Source organism: Lactuca virosa, chromosome 7 (assembly GCF_052849685.1).
Source record: "Lactuca virosa cultivar CGN04683 chromosome 7, Lactuca_virosa_CGN04683_v6, whole genome shotgun sequence".
Lineage (NCBI taxonomy): Eukaryota > Viridiplantae > Streptophyta > Magnoliopsida > Asterales > Asteraceae > Lactuca > Lactuca virosa.
Window position 1 is genome coordinate 98,407,638 of NC_136432.1, and position 11,656 is coordinate 98,419,293.

Here is an 11,656-nt window from a genome sequence, read left to right on the forward strand (position 1 = left end):
TGACCTAGTTTGACTTTGAGGGCATTTTGGGACTAAGTGTCGTTTTCGTTACTGATAGCTCGGGGAGCCGAAGGAGCAGCAGTTCGGGGAATTGCAAGTTAGCAGCCAGAGGAGTATCAGCAGGACTTCAGCAGTGCAAGGTGAGTCTCCTCACTGTGTGCATGGGTCTACGGCCACAATGCCGACCCATTATGTTTGTGTATAGTAGGAAGACCCGGGGGTTATCCCTAGGACTTTTTATGATATATGTTCCGGATTACGATCCGATGCCGGGCGAGGCCCGAGGTATGTTAGTATGCTAGAGGTCTTTGTGATTCTTGCATGTGTCGATATTGTAGTTTCCGGACTAAGGTCTGATGCCGGGGTAAGCCCGAGGAATGCTTATATGGTAGTATGTTCCGGACTAGGGTTCGATGTCGGGGCAAGCCCGAGGAATGTTAATACGTTGCATATTAGATTATACCTGTTGTCTACGTGATACTTGTATGTGCCTGCTAGGGAGGCGAGTGTGGGCGAGGTCCCGTATCTCATCACTAGCTGAGTATGGACGGGGTTCTATATCTCATCATTAGCAGAACAGGGGCGAGGCCTATGGTAGGAGAGAAGTGAGTGTGGGCGGGGGCCCGTATCTCACTTACAGCAGGAGCATGGATGGGGTTCCATGACTCATCAGTAGCAGGACAGGGGCGATGCCCAAGTTAGGCGAGGCCTTATAACAGGAATACATTAGAGTATGTTTCTTTATGTGTTAGTATGTTTATGTTATTGTATGTAGATAGCGGGCGAGGCCCAGAGACAGGTGGGGCCTAAGAGAAACAGATCTGTATACCGAGCGGGGCTCGATGCCAGGCGGGGTCTGATGCCGGAGCAAGTCCGATGCCGGGCAAGTCCCGATGCAGCAGGCGGGGGCCCAGTGTATGTGATTGTATGTATGGTATGTGGTAGATTGGGGAACTCACTAAGCTTCGTGCTTACGGCTTTCAGTTTTTGTTTCAGGTACTTCCGGTAGCGGAGGGAAGAGCTCGGGATGACTGCATTGCACACACCAAGATGTTTTAGCCTGAGATGTTTTACTCTGATATAATGAACATTTGTTTTGATATGATACTCTGATTTGATGTGGTGACTTATGATTTTGAAGGAATGATTTTAATAACTATGGTTTTATTAATGATTTGAAATGAAATTTTTGGACCGTATTTTAGGGATGTTTCATTAAATTAATTTCTAAAAATCAACCACAAAATTACATGTGTCAAAATTAATGAGAGTGTGACATGTGACAAAAAATATCTTTATTTATTAGAGTAGATATTAATTACTTTCAATAACCTAAAATTAGAATAGTTAATTAAGAAAATTGAAAACTACCACAAAATGATAAGTGTAAATTAATTTCTAAGAATTAACCATAAAATTACATGTGTCAAAATTAATGAGAATGTGACATGTGGCAAAAAAATATCTTTATTTATTAGAGTAGATAATTACTTTCAATAACCTAAAATTAGATCAGTTGATTAAGAAAATTGAAAACTACCATAAAATGACAAATGTAATTAATTTCTAAAAATCAACCACAAAATTACATGTGTCAAAATTAATGAGAGTGTGACATGTGACAAAAAATATCTTTATTTATTAGAGTAGATATTAATTACTTTCAATAACCTAAAAGTAGAATAGTTAATTAAGAAAATTGAAAACTACCACAAAATGACAAATGTAAATTAGTTTCTAAAAATTAACCACAAAATTACATGTGTCAAAATTAATGAGAGTGTAGTATGCCACAAAAAATATTTTTATTTATTAGAGTAGATTCATAATAAGTTTCGTGGGATAAAAAAATCGTTTTAAAAAATCAATTGCTTATTTTAAGGGAATAGTAATTGAGCAAAAAACAAAGCTCGGAGTGAAAAGAGGGAGAAGTGGCGGTTAAGGTACTCTTTACTTAAGTAAAAATGTTTTGGCATAAAAGAAACTTTTGAGAAAGATCATAATGAGAAACATTCTGTAAAACCAAGGGTTATAAATGAAAATTTGAACACTATGTGCAAAATACGTGTGCGCCGGCGGCGCTTGAAGCTGGTTTATCAATTTGAACATCGCAAATTGGCAAATCGACATTAATGGCATGGGCCCTGTAATCCCCATGCCACTAGAATGCTTTGATTTGTTTACCACATTCATGAATTTGGAAATACTGGATGCTTTTATAAAACTTGAACTACATCTACTTTAAACATACCTAGCTTTTCTCCATCGATTTATCTGTATACAATGGCAAGCTCATCAAACCCTCTTCCTCTTCCTTCCCCTCCTTATGCTTCAGAACAAATACAAGACCATAACTACTTGTACGCATCAATCGCCAACGTTTCCAACTTTGTTTCTGTGAAGCTTTCGAGTGAACGCAACTACCATATTTGGAAGACACAGATGCTTTGTCTCATGAAGAGCCACAATATGGTTAGCCTCGTTGATGACTCAATTGTGGGTCCCAGAGCTTCAAGCAATGAGATTATGGACCAATACGACAGTCTTCTCAAAGGTTGGATCTTTGGTTCAGTTAGCCAAAATGTACTTGGTGCTGTAGTTGACCTCATTTCAGCCAAAGATGTTTGGGACAAACTGAAATCCTTCTATGATACAACTCAACAAGGTATGTGCTACTTATTCAATACATCTTCATTTTCTTCTATATAATATATCCCTTCAACATGGTGTTCAGATCAAACCCCAACAAAACTAGAAGAAAAAATGAAAACCGAAGACATAGATCATAAGGTTGCAACAGAAGCAAAACTAAATGTCAAAGACACAATCACGATAGATGTAGAAACAAACGATAGTGACAAAGAAACCAAAACAGAAGGCTTAAACAAGGAAGAACTCGAGGAGTTGCATAGAGCTGTTGTGAAGGGGTATTGGCATCGAGCAGAACCCATACTGAAAAAGAATAAAGATGCAGTGAGAGTGGCAATCAAGAATGACGGAAGCACAATAATTCACCTAGCGGTTGCAATAGGTGATACCTATTTTGTGAAAATATTACTTTCGTATGTAAATGATGAAGATGTACTTGAAAGGAGAAGTTCAGATGGAAGCACAGCCCTTCATATCGCTGCAATTGTTGGGAATAGATATGCAGCGCGTCTCTTGCTTGAAAAGAACAAAGACTTGTTACGAATTAAAGACCATAAAGGGGATGAAGCTTTGCATAAAGCTTATGAACATATGCATCTTGATACCATTGGATATTTGTTTAAAGCTATGGATGATGGTGGAAAGACCAAGTCAGCATCTTTTCATTTAGGGGACACTGCTCACCCTGATCCTGGTGTTGAAGTAGGCGTTGACCTTCTTGTTAATGCTATTTTTGCAAAGGAATACAGTAAGTAGCCGAGTTAACATATCACATAAGAGCATCTCCAACCACAATCCATTTTTAGAGTCTAAATTAGAGTTTAGAGTGGTCATTTCTAACTACACTTTAAATTCTGTTTTACATTCTATTTTTAAAATGTAAAATAAAGTTTAGAGTGGTTCATCTTCAACCGCACTCTAAATTCTGTTTTACACTCTAAAAATAGAATGTGTGGAAGATTGTATAGTTTACACTCCAAATTGAGAGTGAAACTATTAATTTCTCTATTTTTAAAGTGTAAAATAGAGTTTAGAGTGGTTTAACTCCAATCTTTCTCTAAATTTTGTTTTACACTTTAAAAATAGAGTATGTGTAGTTTACACTCCAAATTTAAAGTGTCACTATACATTTCTCTATTTATAGAGTGTAAAATAGAGTTGGGTTGAACCTTTTACTCTATTTTACACTCTATAAATAGAGTGTAATACCAAAAACAGGGTGGGGTTCTAGATGCTCAAAATTTTCATTTATTTTATGCTTACAGATTTAGCCTCAGAGTTGATTGAAAATTTTCCTAAATTTGCTGTGATAAATGACGGTGTACTTATGGCTATCGCTAAAACCTTTCCAAGTGGGTTGGACTATGGAGAAACACTTATCTATCCCTGTAAGTTTCTAATATGATAGAAGTGGTTTCATTTTTTTACTATTATTTATTTCTGTTTTTATTTTAAGGGTAATAAGGGAGGAGGGAGTCATTCCCTCCCAACCCACTGGACCCACTGCCACATAACTTTTTCTCTAATATTTTTTCTTCATTTTTCCGAACCCACAACACACGGAAATCCTATCTTTTTGAACCCACTCAATTAAAAAAAATACAAAACAATCAAATGTAAAATCTTAATTAGCAATAGAGTTATCGGCGGTACCACTCCCGCTTCAACGAGTGGGTTGATTGGTTTCACTAACCCACTTCATCATCTCTCTCTACTTTCTCTTTCTTATTTACTCTTGTACCATGTGTTTTAAAACTTGTACCTTAGTTGTTTTGTATTTTTTTTAATTGAGTGGGTTGAGTGGGTTCAAAAAGATAGGATTCCGTGTGTTGTGGGTTCAGAAAAATGAAGAAAAATAAAAGAGAAAAATTGATGTGGCAGTGGGTTCGGTGGGTTGGGAGGGAACGACTCCCTCCTCCCTAAGGTGAGTGATTGACATTTTTCTATTTAGCTTTGAGCAATTTTTGGCAAACGACACGTTATGCAGCTGTAATGGTTGGGTCTGCGGTTCTTTGCATCCCGATAATGATATACGAATTTATATGGGGTGACCCATCAGAAGATTTCATACTGGAAGTAGTCATAATGGGTGAGCAATTTATTTATGTTTTAATTCGAAGTGAATTTTATTCTACTAATAATTTTTTATGCGTATGCAGTTACACTAGCTATACCTACATTCTTCTATTACTCCATATACCTCCTCTTATTGATGTTCTGTTTCTTATTCCTTCTGCCCTATTTCGCCTTGTGGAAGGCTGCATCGAAACTCGGTAAGAACCACATGTGGGTTTATGCATGAGATTTAATTTCTAACATAACGTTAATTGTTGTTCTTTTAATCGATAATTTTCTAACTTGTAGTTGCACCCATAAAGCATATTGAGAAAAAGAAGAAAGAATGTGAAGAAGCAGAAAAGGTTCTAAGATTGGTGTGTGATGAAATAGACAATTTAGGATACTCTGGAACACATCATCCCTATTACACTCGACCAATTCTTGAAGCCGCATGTCAAAATACTTTTAAGGTTGTTCATGAGATTTTGTCTAGATCACCTGAAGCAATTCAATGTACAAATAAAAGTGGATATGACATCATTCAGTTAGCAGTTCTACATCGTTCAGTTGAAATTTACAACCTTATCTATGACATTGGGGAACGTAAGAATCTTTATAGAACAATTGTTGATTCTTCTATGAACAATATCTTGCATTTGGCTGGAAAGTTGGCTCCTTCACATGAACTCAATCGTAGAACAGGTGCAGCATTACAACTACAACGAGAACTTCAATGGCAAGAGGTAAGGATTAAGGTTGCGTTTAGTTATGGAAAAACAGTTTTTCGTTTTCACTTTTCATTGGATAATTCAGAAAACGTGTTTAGTTCAAACTTATTCCTTTTTCATTTTTGGTTTTAGAAAATTAGAAAAAGTGTTTAGATGTGTATTTTTCTATCGGTTTTCTTTTTTAGAAAACGTAGTGGAGGTGTGCGGGTGGGGTGGTGGTGGCAGTTGTGGGTGTGGGGGTGGGGGCGGCGGCAGCAGTGACAGTGGTGGTGTGGATGATGGCGACGGTGGTGGTGGTGGTTGTGGTGATGGATAGTGGTGGTGGTGATGATAGGTCTGATTGTGGTAGTGATGGTGGTGTGTGGGTGTGTGTTTGTGGGGAGTGGGGGTGGAGGTGAGGTAAGGTGGGGTGGGGTTTAGGACTGGGTGGGTAGGAGTGTAGTAGGTTGGGGATGTTGTGTGTTTATATTTTTGAAAATTTTTGGAATTAAAAAAATATCGAAAACAATAATTATTAGTTTTCTTAAATTTTCTAAATTCCTTGTAATTTTGGAAAACGAAAAAAAATTTATTTTCCATGAAAAATTTAGAAAATTTTTAAAACTAAACATGTTTTCAAAATTCTCATTTTTTCTTAGATTTTTTTTTTTTCCAAAAAACGACTCAATTTTTCCATCACACACCCTAAATAATTCATAACATCATAATGTAAAAGAATTTTGTATAATAGTATAAACAAGTTAATCTAATATTCCAGGAGGTGAAGAAACTCGTGTTTCCTACATACATCACTCAAGAGAACATTTTTAAGGAAACACCAGATATGGTGTTCACAAGGGAACACGAAAACTTGTTGAAAGAAGGAGAAAAGTGGATGAAAACCACAGCAGAATCATGCAGCATCACTGCAGCATTAATTACCACAATTGTATTTGCAGCAGCAATTACAGTACCCGGTGGGACCCATCAGGAAACAGGGACTCCTTTGTTTAGAAGTGATATCGCGTTCACTATTTTTGCTATATCAGATGCAATCTCACTATTTACATCTAGTACAGCATTACTAGTGTTCTTATCGATCTTAACTGCACGTTTTTCTGAAAAAGATTTTTTAGTCAGTCTTCCAAGACGATTGCTTATTGGTCTTTGTGCTTTATTGCTCTCGACAACTGCTATGATGGTAGCCTTCAGTGCAACATTGTTTCTTGTCTTTTGTGATAAAAAACCATGGATGCTTGCTCCAATATGCGCATTGGCTTTGATCCCGATTTCATCTTTTGTTACTCTACAATTCCCCCTTATAGTTGATTTATTTTGGTCGACCCATGTGCGCATCTTTGGCATGAAAAAGAAAAGTGGATTCAAAAGGTTTGATCCGGACAACAAATATAAGGTTGAATTTTGGTGAGTGGAATTAGTGTGTTCTAATTAGATCCTTGGCTTTTAGGGATAATTTAAATTTAAATATTTAATTTGTATCAATTGTATTTGATTATATCTTTTTGGAATTAACTTCAACTTTTAAACTTCAAGCAATATTGTCTTCCTTTTCTTCAAGTCTTCCAAAGATTGTTGCAATTGGATAAGTCTTTACACCAAACATCTAGACATCAGTTGAAGTTGTTTACAACATTAACCCACATTAAAATATATACTACTTTTGCTTTAAGATGTTTACAATAATTCCCAACGATGTTTTGTTTTGGAAACTTTTGGCCCACTTTGGAAATGACAATTTTGGACTGCTCTTTTTTGACTCAACTAGACTTATAACCTGTTAATCGACTTTAGTAAGTAGAAAATGATTTAAATGAAAAGCAAAGCTACATCCTTGCATACTTCATATAGACCTAAGATGTAAAATAAAACTCCATCCTTCCCCCAAATTATATCTCTTTCTTAAAAGCTTGTGGTGTATAATCATTATTGAGTAATCACTCGTTATTAAACAAGAAAATGAATAATCAACAAACCCACTGAGCTGTGGCTTAAAAAGCTACTACAACTGCAATAAAACATAATCTTCCATATATATATTTATCTTGACCTTGATCTTTTCTTCATTTTGTTCTATTGATAACTCTGTGTGTCAATTCTATAAGGGCCCGCCTAGATCTTTGAACGTCCTCGTCATCATTTTCAGGCAAGGAATCAATTGCAGCAGATGCCAGGCTGGCATGCTTTGCTGCTAGTTCTCTTGTTCTTTGTATTCCATGACTTTTTCCAAGATACTCCAGAGCCTGTATTAGTATTAAGTATAAGTATTATACACAAATCAATTAAAAGTAGTAAAAGAAGCTTACAAGATTCACGTTTTCAGGGTCATCCAATCCCCTGTCGACAACTGTCTGTAGTTCGGGAAACTCCTCCATTGCATATAATATTGGAGCTGTCACAATTCCCTAGAATATACAAATAAACAAAATTATCAGAATGTAACCTCAAACACAATCTATAAAAAAGCACACAATAAGAAATGTAAAATTATTACATGGTGAATGTCAGATAATGCACCCTTCCCTAGAGATGATGATGTGCCAGTGAAATCAAGTACATCATCAATTAATTGGAATGCCAAACCCTGCAAACAAACAAAAAAACAAAGATAAATCAGAGTTACTGTGTACTGAAATAAAGATAAGTCACGAGTTAGTTGTGTTCTAAAACAATGATAAGTTTGAGTTAATGTGTATTGTGTATTGCATACTATAACAAAGATAAGTCTGAGTTACTGTGTACTAAAACAATGATAAGTCTGTGTTACTGTGTATTGTGTACTATAACAAAGATAAGTCTGAGTTACTATGTACTAAAACAATGATAAGTCTGAGTTACTATGTACTAAAACAATGATAAGTCTGCATTACTGTGTATTGTGTACTGTGTACTATAACAAAGATAAGTCTGAGTTACTGTGTATTGTGTACTGAAACAATGATAAGTCTGAGTTACTGCTTCAATGAAACAATGATAAGTCTGAGTTACTGCTTCAATGAAACAATGATAAGTCTGAGTTACTGTGTATTGTGTACTGAAACAATGCTAAGTCTGAGTTACTATGTATTGTGTACTGTGTACTGAAACAAAGATAAGTCTAAGTTATGTATTGTGTACTATGTACTGAAACAAAGATAAGTCTGAGTTACTGTGTACTGAAACAATGCTAAGTCTGAGTTACTGTGTATCGAGTGAGATACTTACAAGATTTTTTCCGTACTCATATGCTAGCATGGCAACCTCAGCAGTTTGGCCAGTAAGAAGAGCAATGGATTTACAGCTGTTTGAAATTAATGAAGCAGTCTTGTAATACGTCTTCTGCAAATAGTAATCCATGCTGCAACCAAAAAATATATATATATTGCAAGAAAATTTGTTATACATGACAGGAGTTAGGAGAAGCTTCACAGGGGTATTTTCGGAAGAAATGAAAGTATGATGCTATAAATATAATACCTACTACGCTGCTCTGCTGACGTGCTCATTTGCATTGTTTCACCTGTCACAAGATGCTCCACAGCTGTTGCTATTAGTGATACAACCTGTACAATTTTTTTAAAAATAAAAAAAAGTAGAATATAATGAGAGGTTATTAAAAATTAAAAATTAAAATAAAAATAAAGATATTAATGGAGTGGAATAGTGGATTATGGATACCTCTGTGTTTTTTAAGGAGGCGAGGGTTATACAAGCTCTAGAAAGCAAGAAATCTCCAGCCAATACTGCAAGCTGCATCGAGTGTTTCATTAGTCAAATATACAAGTGTTTCATATTTACTAATTTGCCCTTGTTTATTTTATTTTTATGATAAAGATTTAACACCTTATTTCCCATTACAAAGTTAAGAGATCCAATCCCACGTCTTGTATCAGCATCATCCAATACATCATCATGAAGGAGACTAGCAACCTGAGATTAAAAAAAAAAATTATTTTCTTTCTAAGAAAATACAATTGTAAAAAGAAATATTAAAACCAATATTCAAAAAAACCTAACATGAATCATCTCTGTGATTTCAGCAATCGATTGTTGTCTCAACCTCAACTCTGTTGAGAACATATCCACAACCCCTTCTGATGCTGGTTTAGAAATTTGAACATTTAAAGCTGTTGCCATTAATAAAATAACCTGAAAAAAAAAAATAAAACAATTTCAATATTTTACAACAATAACATGATAATATGATATCAATAATCAAAGAAATAAAAATAAACTTACAGTGGGTCGAAACCTCTTCCCTTCAACTCCCATTTTAAAGAAGTACTCAGCTGCTGAAGCAAGCTTTGGCACCTGTATAATTCGGTTAATTACAAATATACCCTTTGAGGAAATAATGTTGAAAGAAAGTAGTTATTAAAGATATACCTCAGCAACCACCATTGATCGCAGCCTATTAGCTACAATTGATAGTTCATCAGCAACTAGAGAAAACGGATCCACTTGATCCTGAATAAAAAGAAAAAATATAAATAAACAAGGGCAAATTAGTAAAATGTGAAAACCTTGCATTCACTTACCTCAACTGAAGATCTATCATATTGGGGTTGAGGTCCACCAGAACTAAAGGGGCGTGAAATCCAGGGGTAGATTACTCTGCAACCCAAAACCTACTAATTACCCAAAACAATAACAAGATTTACATAAAAACCATGAGATAAGAACTAGAAGCACCAAAATAAGATATAGTTAGTGATCTTTATACTCTTTTAGAAATCTTTTACATGTTGGTGTGATAAATTGAATATGATAAAAACGTAATCGCCTTTGCAAAACTTGAGCTACAAGTTATCTCAAGCTTACTAATTTCCAAATTCCAAAAAAAATGATCTTTGTCCCACGAAAATTGGAAAGCTTGAGTTGTGAAATTGTTCCAAATATGGCCAATAGCTGAATTCCCTTGCGTAAAAGAAAGTAAAGGAAACCTGATACCTAAATCAATACAATACCATAGAAACATTTCGTATTTTGGAATTTTGATGCGAGGAAGGGGGAATAATGTTTACAAATCCATATCATACTTGTTATCAAAAAAAAAAAAAAAAAAAAAAAAAATCCATATCATTTTCACAAAATTGAACAGGTCAATGGCCATGGAACTTTTTCGATCGAGGGAGAATAAGGCAGGATTAAACAGTAGTTTGCAAATTTACAACAATTTCACAACGATAGCTACCAATTTGTTATGGTTTCAAAAATAGGAAAAGCGAACGTTCGTGAAAGGGTTTACCTTTTCAGAGGGCTCCATGGGAGACTTGAAGGGACTGGAGTGAGACAATTGGTGATGCGGAGAAGAGTTGTGCAACCATCGACAACGGTTGTAACAGCTCGTTATTCTCGACATGCGAGAAATTCCTCTATAGATGTTCATCTTCTCAAATCTCGAAGTTTAGTAAACAGCGGCGGAGATCAGTGAGATGGAAAGAAATATATGGAAAGCTTGGAGGAGGAGGCGGAAATGGTGGAGGCGGAGGCGGTGGCGGTGGAGAAGAAAAGAGGAGGCTTGGAGGGGTTTGGGGGGATTAGTTAAAAAATCAACCGACCTTGCTGATTCAGGAGTGTGACACGACGGCGATGGTGAACCACGTGCATAACCCTAACTAGACAAATCCTCCATCGCTAAATTTTCATCAAGGTAACCAACCATTCTAAACCACCTCGTAAACACCTAAAACTAGCAATTCAATTTGTTTCCTTAGAAATAGATTGATTTACATCAAGTTTTAGCCTATTAAATCAATAAAATCCAATAAGGTAAGGTCAATGACTGAAATGACAAAAAATAAATAAAAAGCAAATATCACACTATAATCAATAACTTTTATAGAGTTTATAAAGAAATGATTGTGTCGAGACGATTATATTCGTGAAAGAAAACAAAGGGTATTCGCATTGAGTAGGGACTGAATATTCTTGCCATCTTGAAATTTTTTTGTTAAATGTGAATAAAGAATTAAAGGCTTAAAATGAGAGTCGGAGCATTTGAGGATTGGAGGGAAAATAACATTATAGCCATATGCACTTTTAGGAATTTGTCTAAATAGTCACTAAAGTATTTTTGGCTTTATGGGTATGAGGTTGGAAGCGATCTGTCTTTTTAGTCACTAAATTTTATTTTAGCTGGTTTAAGTGGTCACATCAACAAATCTAACCACAACAGCTGTAAGAACCCAAAATTTAGAGATATTTGACTTTGAGCCTATCATATGAGATTTGACTATTGTGTC

At 35.6% G+C, this 11,656-nt stretch overlaps 2 protein-coding genes across 3 annotated transcripts; one reads left to right on the plus strand and one right to left on the minus strand.

Moving 5' to 3' along the window:
• The first annotated feature begins 2,111 nt into the window (after nucleotides 1-2,111).
• On the plus strand, nucleotides 2,112-6,967 carry LOC145124592 (uncharacterized). Of its 2 annotated transcripts, none has more exons than XM_079059998.1 (7): nucleotides 2,112-2,665; nucleotides 2,735-3,397; nucleotides 3,915-4,037; nucleotides 4,601-4,738; nucleotides 4,809-4,922; nucleotides 5,014-5,450; nucleotides 6,193-6,967. In XM_079059998.1, the coding sequence occupies exons 1-7, from the start codon at nucleotides 2,284-2,286 to the stop codon at nucleotides 6,841-6,843; spliced, it is 2,508 nt and encodes an 835-aa protein (XP_078916124.1). In that variant the 5' UTR covers nucleotides 2,112-2,283; the 3' UTR covers nucleotides 6,844-6,967. The 2 variants fall into 2 exon arrangements, with proteins under 2 accessions (XP_078916124.1, XP_078916125.1); XM_079059999.1 differs by having other exon boundaries at nucleotides 4,637-4,738.
• A 326-nt stretch (nucleotides 6,968-7,293) lies between these two features.
• GPS1 (geranyl diphosphate synthase 1) lies at nucleotides 7,294-11,120 on the minus strand. Its single transcript, XM_079059481.1, has 12 exons — nucleotides 10,660-11,120; nucleotides 9,950-10,039; nucleotides 9,798-9,878; nucleotides 9,651-9,722; nucleotides 9,429-9,560; nucleotides 9,255-9,341; nucleotides 9,090-9,161; nucleotides 8,889-8,974; nucleotides 8,637-8,769; nucleotides 7,927-8,016; nucleotides 7,739-7,837; nucleotides 7,294-7,675 (listed from the first exon to the last, which is right to left on the minus strand). Exons 1-12 carry the CDS (start codon nucleotides 10,798-10,800, stop codon nucleotides 7,496-7,498), a joined length of 1,263 nt encoding a protein of 420 aa, XP_078915607.1. The 5' UTR covers nucleotides 10,801-11,120; the 3' UTR covers nucleotides 7,294-7,495.
• Between the last annotated feature and the right edge of the window lie 536 nt (nucleotides 11,121-11,656).

What these genes read in the sequence shown, in the direction of transcription:
- GPS1 (XM_079059481.1), bottom strand. Translation starts at nt 10,800, where the DNA reads ATGAACATCTATAGAGGAATTTCTCGCATGTCGAGAATAACGAGCTGT. An exon ending in AAATCACAGAGATGATTCAT is followed by an intron (nt 9,342 to 9,428) that starts GTTAGGTTTTTT and finishes TTTTAATCTCAG; the next exon opens with GTTGCTAGTCTCCTTCATGA. An exon ending in ATGAGTACGGAAAAAATCTT is followed by an intron (nt 8,017 to 8,636) that starts GTAAGTATCTCA and finishes GTTTGTTTGCAG; the next exon opens with GGTTTGGCATTCCAATTAAT.
- LOC145124592 (XM_079059998.1), top strand. Translation starts at nt 2,284, where the DNA reads ATGGCAAGCTCATCAAACCCTCTTCCTCTTCCTTCCCCTCCTTATGCT. An exon ending in TATTTTTGCAAAGGAATACA is followed by an intron (nt 3,398 to 3,914) that starts GTAAGTAGCCGA and finishes TTATGCTTACAG; the next exon opens with ATTTAGCCTCAGAGTTGATT. An exon ending in GAGAACTTCAATGGCAAGAG is followed by an intron (nt 5,451 to 6,192) that starts GTAAGGATTAAG and finishes CTAATATTCCAG; the next exon opens with GAGGTGAAGAAACTCGTGTT.